This window comes from Podarcis vaucheri (genome assembly GCF_965113315.1).
Source record: "Podarcis vaucheri genome assembly, chromosome: 3".
Classification (NCBI taxonomy): domain Eukaryota; kingdom Metazoa; phylum Chordata; class Lepidosauria; order Squamata; family Lacertidae; genus Podarcis; species Podarcis vaucheri.
This window is the reverse complement of record NC_138761.1, coordinates 112,925,678-112,940,445: the sequence shown is the minus strand read 5'-3', so window position 1 is coordinate 112,940,445 and position 14,768 is coordinate 112,925,678. Positions and strand designations below refer to the sequence as shown.

Below are 14,768 nucleotides of genomic sequence, written 5' to 3'. Positions count from 1 at the left end.
AACAGAGCAGAGTCTGGTGTTTGAGTTCCTATAAATACTGTTGAGGGGTGTGGTGTATAGCCTCCAACGTTCTGGGCAGAGAGGAAGTTCCTAGATTAGTGTGCCTTTTCTTCTTTTGTTCCTTAATTACTTGGGGGATATCTTGGGTGATTTCATGAGTGATATTCTGAATACCACTGGGTGGGTCATTAAGTGTAGATTAGTTGCTAAAGCTTTCGTGTCTTGACCTCTTGAGCTTGTGAAGAGTTTTTCTGAGAAGATGGCTGTGCTGCATTTAGTTGTGCTCTGGCTTGGCTTCGTGTATAGGGGCGAGCTGTGGTTTTGTGCCTTGTGCCAGCCAGATCTGTGTAGGGATTGCAGGGGGGTGCAGCATCCGGAGGTGCCACTATAGTTTGGCTACTGGATGGAGTCTGTAATATGTCTGTGGAGAGGGTCTGGGTTTGGGTCTGGTGTGGTTGATTGGTGACGGCGTTCTGTGTGCCTCTGGTTCTGGTGTCGGTTTTTGTGGGGAGGGCTAATTTCCAGATGTCTGGCAGGCGGGACGTGTCGTCACGCTTGTTCATGTTGTGAGGGTGTTTCTCTATCTCGATGGCTTCCATGATTATTCTCTTGTGGTGATGTTCCATGTTAAAGAGCAATTTGGAATCTGCAAAATTAATTTCGTGTCCTGTTTCTTTCATGTGTTGGAAAAGAGAGGAAGTTTTTTCTTCTTTTTTGACGGCATTTTTGTGTTCTGCGATACGTGCATTTATTCGTCTGTTTGTTTGTCCAATGTACGTGGCTGGGCAGACTTTGCAGGGTATTTCATAGACCCCTTGGTTTTCCAGCTGGATTTTGTCTTTTGGGTTTCTGAGGATATTGGCTATTTTTTGGTTGGTGCAGAAGGCTGTTTTGATATTGTGTTTATGGAGGATTTTGCTGATTTTGTCTGTAGTGCCCTTGATATAAGGAAGGAGGGCCATGCCATTGTTTTCTTCTGTGTCTTGGTTTTTGGGGGGTGTTTCTTTTTGGATTAGCTTCGTAACCCTGTTTTTCTGGTATCCATTGGCGATTAACACATTTGAGAGATTCTGTAACTCAGTTGTCAAGTGGTCTTTGTCAGCCAGGCGTTTGGTTCTGGAGATGAGAGTCTTGGCTACGGAGTTTATTTGTGCAGGGTGGTGGTGTGATTGTGCATGTAAGTAGCGGTTGGTGTGTGTTTTTTTCCGGTAGATAGTGTGTCCTAGGGAGCCATCAGGTTTTTTGTAGATTAGGACGTCAAGAAAGGGGAGTTGGTTGTTGTCTTCTATTTCCATAGTGAATTGTATTTTGGGGTGTAGGCTGTTGAGATGTGTGAGGAAGCTATCTAGTTTTTCTTTCCCGTGTGGCCAAATTACAAAGGTGTCGTCAACATATCTGAGCCAAAGTTTGGGTTTGTGTTCTGACTTGTCTAAAGCATTGGTTTCAAAGTGTTCCATGTACAAATTTGCGATGACCGGTGAGAGGGGTGATCCCATAGGTGCTCCTTCTATCTGTTTGTATCTTTGTCCATTGTGGATGAAGTACGTGTTGGTTAGGCAGTGGTTGGTCAGGTCCAGGATGTATTTGGGGGGGTTGTATTTGTTTTGAATGGCTGTCAAGGCTTCATTAATGGGCACTTGAGTGAAGAGAGATACAACATCGAAGCTCACAAGTAGGTCATCGGGATGTAGGTATTGTTTCTTTATTGTTTCTATGAACTGGAAGGAGTTAGTAACGTGTGAAGCGATGGATTCTGCATAGGGCTGAAGTTGCTTAGCGAGAAATTTAGCGAGATTTTGTAGAGGTGAGCCTATGGAGCTGACTATTGGTCTGAGTGGTGTTCCTTCTTTGTGTATCTTGGGGAGACCGTAGAGTTTGGGGCATCTGGATGATTTTTCTCTGGGGATGATTCTTAGCTGGATTTCTTCACTGATAGGAGAGGCTTTTATTTTGGATTTGGTGGTTTTTTCCAGATAGGTGGTGGGATCTGTTTTTATAGGTTGGTAGGTAGGGTCTTGGAGTAGATTTGATAGTTTTGCTTGGTAGTCCGATGTGTTCATCACAACAGTGGCGTTGCCTTTGTCTGCTGGGAGAATGATTATGTTGTTGTCTTTCCTCAGGTTGGTGAGTGCTTTCTGTTCTTCTTTGTGTAAATTGCTTCTGGGTGGTTTGCTGGGTGGTTTGCTGGATATTTGCTGAAAGCAAATATCTCACCTCTACGGGGAGGAAACCTTCCAGCTGACAAGAACCTACGAGAAACTAGAAATCCGAAGAGCCACCATCTTATGTGATCTCCTGTTCCTACGCAACTGCCGAGACAACAACTTAACTCCCACATGCTTCCAACTTAAATTCCACTCTAAAACCCCAGCTACCGAAAGGATCCTGAAACGAACTGAACTATCCCTAATCAGAAACGAAATACATAAGAAAAGATACCTACTAAACCAAACCAACAAAGATCTGCTCACTCTTCACCTCAAACTATGTAACAAAATCCACCCTGCACTCTGGGACAAATGCAAACAACTAGCCGTCTGGAGAGCTGAAACTGAGACCTCACATAAGACAGACAGACACACCAACAAACTCTACAAACTAGAGAAACGCCAGAAGCCCAGCCACCCTCCACAACAACCCATGAAACAAACAGTACATAACATATCAGACAGGATCCTCACCCCAACTGAAACCAAAGTACTCTCCAAAGGTTTCAACTTTGCAGTCGCCCCGAGACGCATCCCCACGGAAAACATCATATGCGGAGTCGAAGCTAGCCTGACCAAAATCAACCCAGATGAAGCCAATAAAATCAGACTTGAAGTCACCAACATCCTCTGCTCCAGCAAACCACCCAGAAGCAATTTACACAAAGAAGAACAGAAAGCACTCACCAACCTGAGGAAAGACAACAACATAATCATTCTCCCAGCAGACAAAGGCAACGCCACTGTTGTGATGAACACATCGGACTACCAAGCAAAACTATCAAATCTACTCCAAGACCCTACCTACCAACCTATAAAAACAGATCCCACCACCTATCTGGAAAAAACCACCAAATCCAAAATAAAAGCCTCTCCTATCAGTGAAGAAATCCAGCTAAGAATCATCCCCAGAGAAAAATCATCCAGATGCCCCAAACTCTACGGTCTCCCCAAGATACACAAAGAAGGAACACCACTCAGACCAATAGTCAGCTCCATAGGCTCACCTCTACAAAATCTCGCTAAATTTCTCGCTAAGCAACTTCAGCCCTATGCAGAATCCATCGCTTCACACGTTACTAACTCCTTCCAGTTCATAGAAACAATAAAGAAACAATACCTACATCCCGATGACCTACTTGTGAGCTTCGATGTTGTATCTCTCTTCACTCAAGTGCCCATTAATGAAGCCTTGACAGCCATTCAAAACAAATACAACCCCCCCAAATACATCCTGGACCTGACCAACCACTGCCTAACCAACACGTACTTCATCCACAATGGACAAAGATACAAACAGATAGAAGGAGCACCTATGGGATCACCCCTCTCACCGGTCATCGCAAATTTGTACATGGAACACTTTGAAACCAATGCTTTAGACAAGTCAGAACACAAACCCAAACTTTGGCTCAGATATGTTGACGACACCTTTGTAATTTGGCCACACGGGAAAGAAAAACTAGATAGCTTCCTCACACATCTCAACAGCCTACACCCCAAAATACAATTCACTATGGAAATAGAAGACAACAACTAACTCCCCTTTCTTGACGTCCTAATCTACAAAAAACCTGATGGCTCCCTAGGACACACTATCTACCGGAAAAAAACACACACCAACCGCTACTTACATGCACAATCACACCACCACCCTGCACAAATAAACTCCGTAGCCAAGACTCTCATCTCCAGAACCAAACGCCTGGCTGACAAAGACCACTTGACAACTGAGTTACAGAATCTCTCAAATGTGTTAATCGCCAATGGATACCAGAAAAACAGGGTTACGAAGCTAATCCAAAAAGAAACACCCCCCAAAAACCAAGACACAGAAGAAAACAATGGCATGGCCCTCCTTCCTTATATCAAGGGCACTACAGACAAAATCAGCAAAATCCTCCATAAACACAATATCAAAACAGCCTTCTGCACCAACCAAAAAATAGCCAATATCCTCAGAAACCCAAAAGACAAAATCCAGCTGGAAAACCAAGGGGTCTATGAAATACCCTGCAAAGTCTGCCCAGCCACGTACATTGGACAAACAAACAGACGAATAAATGCACGTATCGCAGAACACAAAAATGCCGTCAAAAAAGAAGAAAAAACTTCCTCTCTTTTCCAACACATGAAAGAAACAGGACACGAAATTAATTTTGCAGATTCCAAATTGCTCTTTAACATGGAACATCACCACAAGAGAATAATCATGGAAGCCATCGAGATAGAGAAACACCCTCACAACATGAACAAGCGTGACGACACGTCCCGCCTGCCAGACATCTGGAAATTAGCCCTCCCCACAAAAACCGACACCAGAACCAGAGGCACACAGAACGCCGTCACCAATCAACCACACCAGACCCAAACCCAGACCCTCTCCACAGACATATTACAGACTCCATCTAGTAGCCAAACTATAGTGGCACCTCCGGATGCTGCACCCCCCTGCAATCCCTACACAGATCTGGCTGGCACAAGGCACAAAACCACAGCTCGCCCCTATACACGAAGCCAAGCCAGAGCACAACTAAATGCAGCACAGCCATCTTCTCAGAAAAACTCTTCACAAGCTCAAGAGGTCAAGACACGAAAGCTTTAGCAACTAATCTACACTTAATGACCCACCCAGTGGTATTCAGAATATCACTCATGAAATCACCCAAGATATCCCTCAAGTAATTAAGGAACAAAAGAAGAAAAGGCACACTAATCTAGGAACTTCCTCTCTGCCCAGAACGTTGGAGGCTATACACCACACCCCTCAACAGTATTTATAGGAACTCAAACACCAGACTCTGCTCTGTTCCAGTAACAAGAAGCCGAAAGCACCAGCCTGAAGATGACGAGTGAGACCTCGTCGAAACGTCGCACAGACACCCCGACTCTTACACGGGAAGACACCCGAAGACACCAAAACCTGCATATATATATATATATATATATATATATCCCCTCTAGCTTTTAATCTGGAGCTCAGTTTTCCAATAGAGTTCTTCTAGCTATCAGCTTAGTTTATTACGGTTGTCACAGTGAAGAACTGACTGCAGCACCTCATTGTACCATGCCAAAAGCTAAGGAACAATGATCATTTATCCGTAATGATGAACAAGGCACACTTTCCTAAGCTTTCACAGATACACATACACACGTCATGCCTTTAAAAGCAAAACATGGCATCTGCATCATGACAGAGTGCATACCCTCTACTTGTAGATCTCCACACAGCTGATTTTATAGCACATAACCAGCCTTATGCCCTTCTGATGTTTTGGAGTACAATTCTCATCATCCCCGACCATTGCCCATCCTGGTTGGCACTGATGGGAGTTGTCTTCCAACAACATCAGAGGGCACCAGGTTGGTGAATGCTGATGCAACATCAACATGTGCAGCAACAACATGATGCTGTTCCCATACTTCATACCCAATTACTCTTCATTCCTTTCTTTGCTTCCTCTATATAACATGACATTGGCCCTGAGAACTGTTGTGTTGCAGCCATCCTGGGACTAATTTTATGAATTGTTTCTTTTCACTTTTCTTTGTCCAGCTGGTCTTGAATCGTCAGCTAATATTCTGTAGATTTTGTTGATTAATTTCTTGTTGTTTGAGTCTATTAGTCAAATGCAGTATTTTCTGGAGGAAGGCCACATTTAATGATTTCTTGGATTATGTCAGTGGTTCTCAAACTTTTTCCCTCTGGGCCACACTTTCAGCATAAAAATTTCCTCATGCCACACCAATTTTTTTATTGATAAGAAACACATTGGGGGGGGGATGACTCCTAACAGTGCTTGATTTATAACATAGATTACAACTACTTTATAATATGCTCATGGAACATCCAGAAATTTTAAAACAATGCAGCTGCATAAGAACATGAATAATTCCCAAAATATAATTATAAATGAGCCTCTTACATATGTACCTTATATATGTATAGAAACTCAATGAGAGGTGTGAACTTTCTTTTGCCACGTAATCTCATTTATATTAGATCTAATCTGAGACAAAGAAACTCATTTCCTCATCAACACAAAGAAGCCTTTTTCTCTTCTGATCTTTCACATTTGTTGAGAGTTGAGAATCCCTGTTCACAAGAATATGTCATGGAGAACTGTAGAAGAATAGCAGTCAGGATAGCTCAGTTGGTAGAGAATGATACTGTTAATCTCAGGGTTGTGGGTTCAAGCCCCCTGTTGGGTGAAAGATTCCTGCATTGTGTGGATTGGACTCGAGGACCCTTGGGGTCCTTTCCAACTCTACAATTCTATGATTCATTGAGCCAATGCTCTTGAAAGGAGTGAATACTGTTTCTGGTTGTATCAAATATATATACCAGGCATCCCCAACCTGCGGCCCTCCAGATGTTTTGGCCTACAACTCCCATGATCCCTAGCTAACAGGACCAGAGGTCAGGGATGATGGGAATTGTAGTCCAAAACATCTGGAGGGTCGAAGATTGGGGATGCCTGAAAAAAACTATACTATACTATATTATACTATACTTTACTATACTATACAGTGGTACCTTGGGTTACAGATGCTTCAGGTTACAGGCGCTTCAAGCTACAGACTCCACTAACCCAGAAATAGTACCTTGGGTTAAGAACTTTGCTTCAGGATGAGAACAGAAATCGTGCGGTGGTGTCATTAGCTAAAGTGGTACCTCAGGTTAAGAACAGTTTCAGGTTAAGAATGGACCTCCAGAACGAATTACGTTCTTAACCCGAGGTACCACTGTACTGAAATGTTTAAATCTTTCTTTGATTGTCCTTAAATCTTCCTATGACACATGATATCTTCTTTAGTCATCCCTAAAGAAGTGTTTGTTGACAGTTGCACCTGGAACAGTGTGCTCATTTCACCAAGCTGTTTCCTCCTCTCTGAGCTCCACGTCTCAACCTCCTTCATTTCTCAATCAATCCATGGCAGAGTTAGTTAGGGACGGAACCTGTGTTGAATTCAGTCCGACTCATCAAACCATGTTTGAAACACTTAATTGAGCAATCTCCTCCGTTGCATTTCTTGGGAAAGGACTGGTCATCCAAAGCCACTCAAATTCACTGCGCTGTTTTGCATCCAGGACGAGTACATCTAGCTGAGAGGCTGGGAATTAAATGCTGATAGAAGCTGGTGACTTTTTCACCCTTTCTGATAATTCTTCCAAAGAGGTTTCAAGCAGTTCAGCACAGAATAGAAGCCAAGATTATTATCTTTTGCCATGAATCTTTCATATTGTGATTTACAAAAGGCCTGTGGGGGTCAAGGACCTCAGAAATCCAAAACATCTGCAGTAATAACTGTGGCAATGTGTGAAGTAGTTTTTTGAAAAGCTTGAAATAGAGTTGTGAAGAACCCTCTCTTTGAATCCTTGGCCACTGAAGCATCATGCAGAATTATCCCAGCTCATAACTCTTTAAAGGAGCCGCACTGGACATTCATGTATCATCAAGAAGGAGCCTCACTCAAAAAGAGCTCACACATTTTCATGACATTTGTATATGGCAATTTACATGCTTGAGATGGCGATTGGGCGGGAGGTGATGTTGTGCATGTGATGTCCCAACATTGTTCGTGTGAGCATTGCACCTCTCTTCCTAAAATGGGCAGAAGCTTCTCAGGATTTTTTTTCTTTCTTTTACTCACAAGGCCTCTGACAGGATGTTAGAGCCCTGACGCCTCCTTCCCAAACCTGGGCGGGGTTTGGGAAGGTGGCAGAAAGGGTTCTTAGACACCTTCGGAACATTGTGCCTGGAGGAACTAGGCTTTCATACTTTAATATCCTAATTTGCAAGGAACATTTAGGGGACTAGCCTAGTCCCCTAGTCCACCGACCACTGCTTTTGAGTGAAGGAGGAGCAATTTTTGGTTATATTCTTGTGGCCTAGTGCTAAAGCTTAAGAGTCTGAACTTTGGGCTGCTGCTCAACTGATGCCTCCTCCCTCCTGTTGAACGTCTATACAAAATAAAAATAGGTGACAATGTTTATGTGGGGAAACCCTAAAGACAAGGAATTCTAAACGTGCCAAAGCTTTGTGACTTTCTAGAATCTGATAGTCGAGCTTAAGCAAAAAGCCCTGTCTTAAATGGCTTCTTCCAATTTATTTTCACACAGCTTAAGCATTTAACAGATTGGTGTGTGTTTTTTAATCTCTTACCCAAGGTTTCGGTGTTAAACCCCCAGGAGTGTGAAGGCTTAACAAGTAGTAATTGGGTGCCCCATTTCCAATCAAATGTGAATCATGCAGATTCCCTTTGGATTCTCCTGTGGTTTTGTGTGTGTGTGTGTTCTGTTCCCTCCAAAATCATGCAAGCAAAACATTATAATTATTACTTGTTTAAGAAATATAACGGAATATTAAAATGGAAGGAAGCAAAGCAAATTGAATAACCATTGTTTAGGACAGGGGAAAAGCAACAATTAATCAGTTAGTTAACCTAATTCAGCTAACCAACTTAATTGGGTGGTTGAGCACATTGCTACCCTAAAGCATGGGTCGCTTGAAAAGCAAAGCAGAAAATAATGGATGAGAATCACAAAGTTGAAAAGGCTCTCAAAAGTAATCTAGTCCAACCAATTCAGGAAATCTACTGCTACAGCATCCATTATAGAAGGCCATCCTGTTTCAAGCCTATTGATCTATGATTGAATATTGGGTGGTATTTAACTAACTAAATGTGTGAGTGGGAAAATGCCCACTTATTTTTTTTAAAAAAGACTCCCTACCCTCTTCTTGCCTCACACAGTATGTCCCAGGCTGTCCCCAAATCTGCTCTGGAGGAAACCCCAGAACAAATTGAGGGGGCAGATGGTGGAAGGAGAGGAAGAAAGTGTCCTATTGCACAAACTGAAGTCATTCCACTCTCGCAAGGCACTGTGAAGCACTACTTTGAATACAACCATTTTAAGCTTTTCACAATAAAATACACTCCAAACTTTTTTAAACCCACCCTACCTAAAGTGAGCCTTTCTCATTGACCAGTAAGAGAGTTGAGCACATAACTAAGTCACTCTCATGGAAATCAATGAAAGTGTTTCACTTGGGTTAGATTGGGGCCCATTGAGTGTACAGTGTTTCATTATAAACCAGTTAAGTACAGAATGTCACATTAAATTCCGGGAGTTGTGAAAACATGTGTGAACTGCCAGTGCTTATCAGTTGGCACAACAGAGCTCTAAGGTGGTGTCAACTGTACAAGAGACTGCAAACTTTTTGTTGTTTTTACTGTACTAAATTATAATACGTTTTTTGACAGAAGAGCCGTTTCTGCCACAAGTGCATTTTAATGGTATTATTCAGAACACATTTACAAGAGTTAGATTTCTTAAAGGCAATTAATAGTAACACGAGAATCTAAGCTGCTGTCTCAATGTGATTACAATATGATTATTAAAAACACAATTAGAAATACATTTGAAACAAGACTAAAACCCTAAAAAGTGGACACGGAGCAGTACAGTGTACAGTTCTCTCATCCTCTTTGTTTATATTTCATGGTTCTCACAAGAAATACCACAACAGGCAAAGGTATTTCTTAGCATTTTAGAAATACAGAAACATTTGAAACCAGTGGGAATCTGAACTGTTGTGCATGTGATATTCCCTCTTATTTTCTAGGTCTACCACCACACACAACAATGCAATATTCTTTAGGTCAGAAATCATGCACACCAGAGGCGGCTAACCTATGGTCCTTCAGAGGTTGTTCAGACTACAACTCTTGCCATTTCTGACCATTGTCCATGCCTGGGGCTGATGGGAGTTGGAGTCCAATAATATCTGATAGGCCACAGCTTAGCCATCTCTGATTTACAGTGCTGAATACGAAGGAAAAATCAGAACCATTCGGTATTGACTAATTGGACATGATTTTCATTACATTTTATGCCTCTTAAATGGATTTGTCCATTTGTTTGTCACCACTGGGGGAAACGGATGATGTAAGCTTTCATTATGGTTAAATTATGTGCATTTAGTCCATAAGCCCATAATGGGTCCCCTTGTTTCATGCTCCTCGTTATGTCTTTGCAGCTGGACAGCTGGCCGGTAACTCTTCCGTAGAGATGTATCGCCAAGTGCTATTGTCTGGCTGTCGCTGCGTCGAGCTGGACTGCTGGAAAGGCCGAACAGCTGAAGAAGAGCCCGTTATTACACATGGATTCACCATGACAACTGAGATATCCTTTAAGGTACGTTATGCGGTGTCGCTGATATTATTGTGCAAGGGCCAGTTTGCAACATACACTTAGCTTATTTTGGGCTAAGGGAGGAAGGAAAATGTGGGAAGGTCTCCAGTAGCACTTGTCGTGGGCATCTTGGAGACTCGTGCCGTAAGTCTTCACTGAAGCTTTTGTTTCAATTCTCATCTGGGAGACTAGAGCAACTGAATTACCTTGTCGAGCGTAGCGTACATTTCTGCGCTGAAGCCTAGCAATGAGGTCTTTGGTGCGATGCAGAGCTTTCAAATGAAGAGAAACTGTAAATGGAGAGACAGTAGCCATCTGCACATTCAAAAGCATCAGGTAGAGTTGAGCGCACATTGACTGGACCTACTCCAACATCCTTTGGTGTGTTTGGCATAGCTCCTCAACTGGCACTGTGGTCGGACCTTGCAGATCAGAAGGTCGGTGGTTCAAAATCCCCGTGATGGAGTGAGCTCCCATTGCTCTGTCTCAGCTCCTGCCAACCTTGCAGTTTGAAAGCATGCAAGTAGATAAATAGGTACCACTGCGGCGGGAAGGTGAACGGCGTTTCTGTGTGCTCTGGTTTCCGTCATGGTGTTGTGTTGTGCCAGAAGCGGTTCAGTCATGCTGGCCACATGACCCGGAAAACTGTCTGTGGACAAACACCAGCTCCCTTGGCCTGAAAGTGAGATCAGCGCTGCAACCCCAAAGTCACCTTTGACTGGACTTATAACCATCCAGGGGACGCGGGTGGCGCAGTGGGTAAAACCTCAGCACCTAGGACTTGCCGATCGCATGGTCGGCAGTTCGATTCCCCGCGGCGGGGTGAGCTACCGTCTTTCGGTCCCAGCGTCTGCCAGCCTAGCAGTTCGAAAGCACCCCCGGGTGCAAGTAGATAAATAGGGACCGCTTTATAGCGGGAAGGTAAACGGCGTTCCGTGTGCTGCTCTGGTGCCAGTTCGCTGGAGCAGCTTCGTCACGCTGGCCACGTGACCCGGAAGTGTCTGCGGACAGCGCTGGCTCCCGGCCTCTAGAGTGAGATGAGCGCACAACCCTAGAGTCTGTCAAGACTGGCCCGTACGGGCAGGGGTACCTTTACCTTTACCTTTATAACCATCCAGGGGTCCTTTATCTTTACCCTCAACCTTCCTACCTCCCAACTCAACATGAGAAGGATGGCATTGGAGCAGGCACAAATGAGAACATTGAGGGCAGGGCTGCCACACAAGTACCTGCTCCCCCTGTATACTTTATGCTCAACACATTTTTTCAATGCTCGAAGAGTGCCACTGATGCTGCATTTAGCTATAAGGAAATGGACAGCAGTAGAGCCTCAAATGGTTCCACGAGCTGAATGCAAGATATATTATCTTCTAATGTCAACAAGGATCTGTGCTGGATAACATATTGACTAGCATCCAAGGAACAGTGGTAAAATAACTAACACTTAATCTGGGGACATTATGGTAGTGGATTGAAAATTACTGTTCTTTTTAAGTAAAACAGTAAATGGACAGATTGGAGGCACTTTTATTGCATGATAGGGAAACTATGATGATGCTATGGTGTGATTACAAAATCTAAATAAGTCTCTCCACCATGATTGTCTAGTGTTAACTGCAGTGCCGGATTCACCGTACGTATAAGCTATACAAGCCATAGCTTAGGGCCCCACTCTCTTGGGGGGGCCCAAAAAAATTAAAGGGAAAACACCTGGATATACATTTCCAAAATATAAGATAAAAAACAAATAAAATAAAACTTACATACAGCAACAGTGTTTTGTGTTTTGTAGGCTCCTATTTGTTATGTGCAAATGGCTTTAGATACCTATTAGGTCCATAAATTAACATATAGCATATATTCAACACACAAAAAACAGCGACAATTTGTTGTTGACAAAGGGCAGCTGGCCATATAATGGGCCCCATTAGCTTCAGTAGCTTAGGGCCTTATCAACCTAAATCCAGCCCTGGTTATACCATGGAATTTGTGCTTACTTGTGTACTATTTCAATCCTTTCAAGCTTTTCATAAAATTATCTGAAGAACTGAAAAAATGTGATAGTTACAAGAAATGTATAGCTAACTACCCCTCAGTTCATATTATCTATACCCTTCAGACTTCCCTTTGCGGTAATGTCAGCTGATCTTCTTTCATGAAAGTTACTGACTATTCGTCAGTAATTATTTGTCCATCCAGAAACAATGGTTGTTTGGTTCATATACCTTTTCAGACAGTTTATAGTTTGCTCCTTCATTATACTGTACTTCCAAGATTTACACAACAGTGCTTTGAGGAATTAATGAAAATCCCACATGGAAAAACAAACAAAAACCCTGGACTGTGGAAATAGCCTTAAAATGCATTAAAGGTTTAGAGATTATGTGGAGTTGGAATAGAATGGAGTATCTTGTGATCTGTAGGATATAGTATGAAAGCAAACCCCCTAAGTGTCATGAAAATGCTTCCCACACACTTTCTATATCCTTAAAACAAATACCTCAAGCCTTGCTGAGGTGTTTGCATCTATCTGATGTTTGTGGAGGAAGGAGCACAGTCACAAATGCCAGCTCCGCCTCAAACAGCCCCGTTCCCACTGGCTGCAGCCTCAAACCTTCAGGCATTAAGAAGAAGGGCTGGAGGGCAAATCTTCTCTTGTTCAGCTGAGTGTATTTAGATTCCTCCACACAGGCAGGAACCCTGTGTGACTGGGATAATTCACACTAAGGATTCTGAGTGTGGACAGTTAAACTTGGAAAGATTCTTCTGCTCCATCCAAAGTTAGGGTTGGAGCAGGTGAGGACGAAGATGCTGAGACTGTGCCCATCATGGCAGCGGCAGGACTGCTCCCTTGCATTCCTGTTTATCCCTTCATACATTGAGCAGAGCCCTCCTGGACCAGACCAAAGGCTCATTTAGTCCAGCATCTTATTCCACACAAGAAGGGTAGCCGTAGATGAAATATTTTTAGTTACAATTCTTTTTATTTTTATTATTTATCGAATTTATATAACACCCTATACCTGGGGGTCTCAGGGCGATTCATAGAATAAAATCAAGATATAAAACCATAAAATACATAATAAAAATAAAACAACAACGCAATAGCACCTCCCCAACAAAAAAGACACATTTTAAAAGGGCATAGGATGTAAATCAGATCAACCAAAGGCCTGGTTAAAAATGATTATTTTGCCTGGTGCATAAAGGTGTATAATGAAGGCAAACTTCCCTAAGGAGGGCGTTCCACAGATGGGGAGCCACTGCAGAGAAGGCCCAGTTTCATGTTGCCACCCTCCAAACCTTTTGAGGAGGAGGCACAGAAATGAGGGCCTCAGAAGATGATCTCAGGGTCTGGATAGGTTCATATGGAAAGAGGTGGTCCTTGAGGTATTGCAGTCCTGAGCTGTTTAAGGCTTTACAGGTCAAAACCAGCACTTTGAATTGGGCCCGGAAACTAATTGGTAGCCAGTGCAGCTGGACCAGGATCGGTGTAATATGCTCAAACTGTCTTGCTCTGGTGAGCAACCTGGCCGCTGAATTCTGCACTAGCTGAAGTTTCTGAACCATCTTCATTCCTGCCTCCCTAATCATCCCCACACTTAGAGGTAGCCCTATGTGTAATGCATTGCAGTAATCTAACTTTGTTACTGTTTCCCATGAATGATTTCAAAGTTGTGGACTGTGTTATGTACTGAAGTTCTCACCCTGGGCCAGCAGGGGGATACTGTAGATAGTTTTCACTCAGGTCTGCATATGCAAATAAGGAATTGAAAGTGACGTTCAGTGATTGGATAGTTACAGAAAGTTGTTACTGTTGCTTTGTAGTTGAGCTCTATATAAGCAGTTTGGCTGAACCCTTCAGCTCAGTTCTGTTCTGGCCTGTGAAGAAACAAGAGCTGTCTGAAGATTCGCTGTGTCGTCTGATATGTTCACCCACAACTTAACAGACTGTGTATATATAATGCCTATATTATCAGAATGTGATATCCCCAGATGTTGCTAGACTACAGCCCCCTTCAACCTCTGATCATTGACCATGCTGATGGGTGCTGAAGTTCAGGAACATCTGGACAACATCTGTATGACTACAGGCTCCCCACATCCATTTTATTGCTAAGTACCCTGTTATTTACGTGCTGAAGGTTTGCGGGATATAAGGATTGTAAAGAAAAATAAAATATATTATTGGGGCATTTATCTCCTTGTGATATCTTCGGTCTCATGTTTTTATTTGTTGATTCAGTTTCATAATTTAATTTAGCAATCCAAGACTTTTAAAATGTGTTTGTGTCATAGAGCTTCTGAGAGAGACTAATGTTAAAGTGTCTGGCACATTACACATCATCATAAACTCAGATGTT

General features: G+C 42.8%; 1 protein-coding gene across 3 annotated transcripts in view; it reads left to right on the top strand.

The window, feature by feature from the left end:
- The window catches only part of PLCB1 (phospholipase C beta 1), a 497,312-nt gene that overhangs the window by 345,295 nt on the left and 137,249 nt on the right, over nt 1-14,768 (top strand). For all 3 annotated transcript variants that reach the window (XM_082215463.1, XM_082215464.1, XM_082215462.1), the window contains one exon: nt 10,250-10,407. In XM_082215463.1, the coding sequence (XP_082071589.1) occupies nt 10,250-10,407 (158 nt within the window). The remainder of the gene's footprint in view (nt 1-10,249; nt 10,408-14,768) is intronic.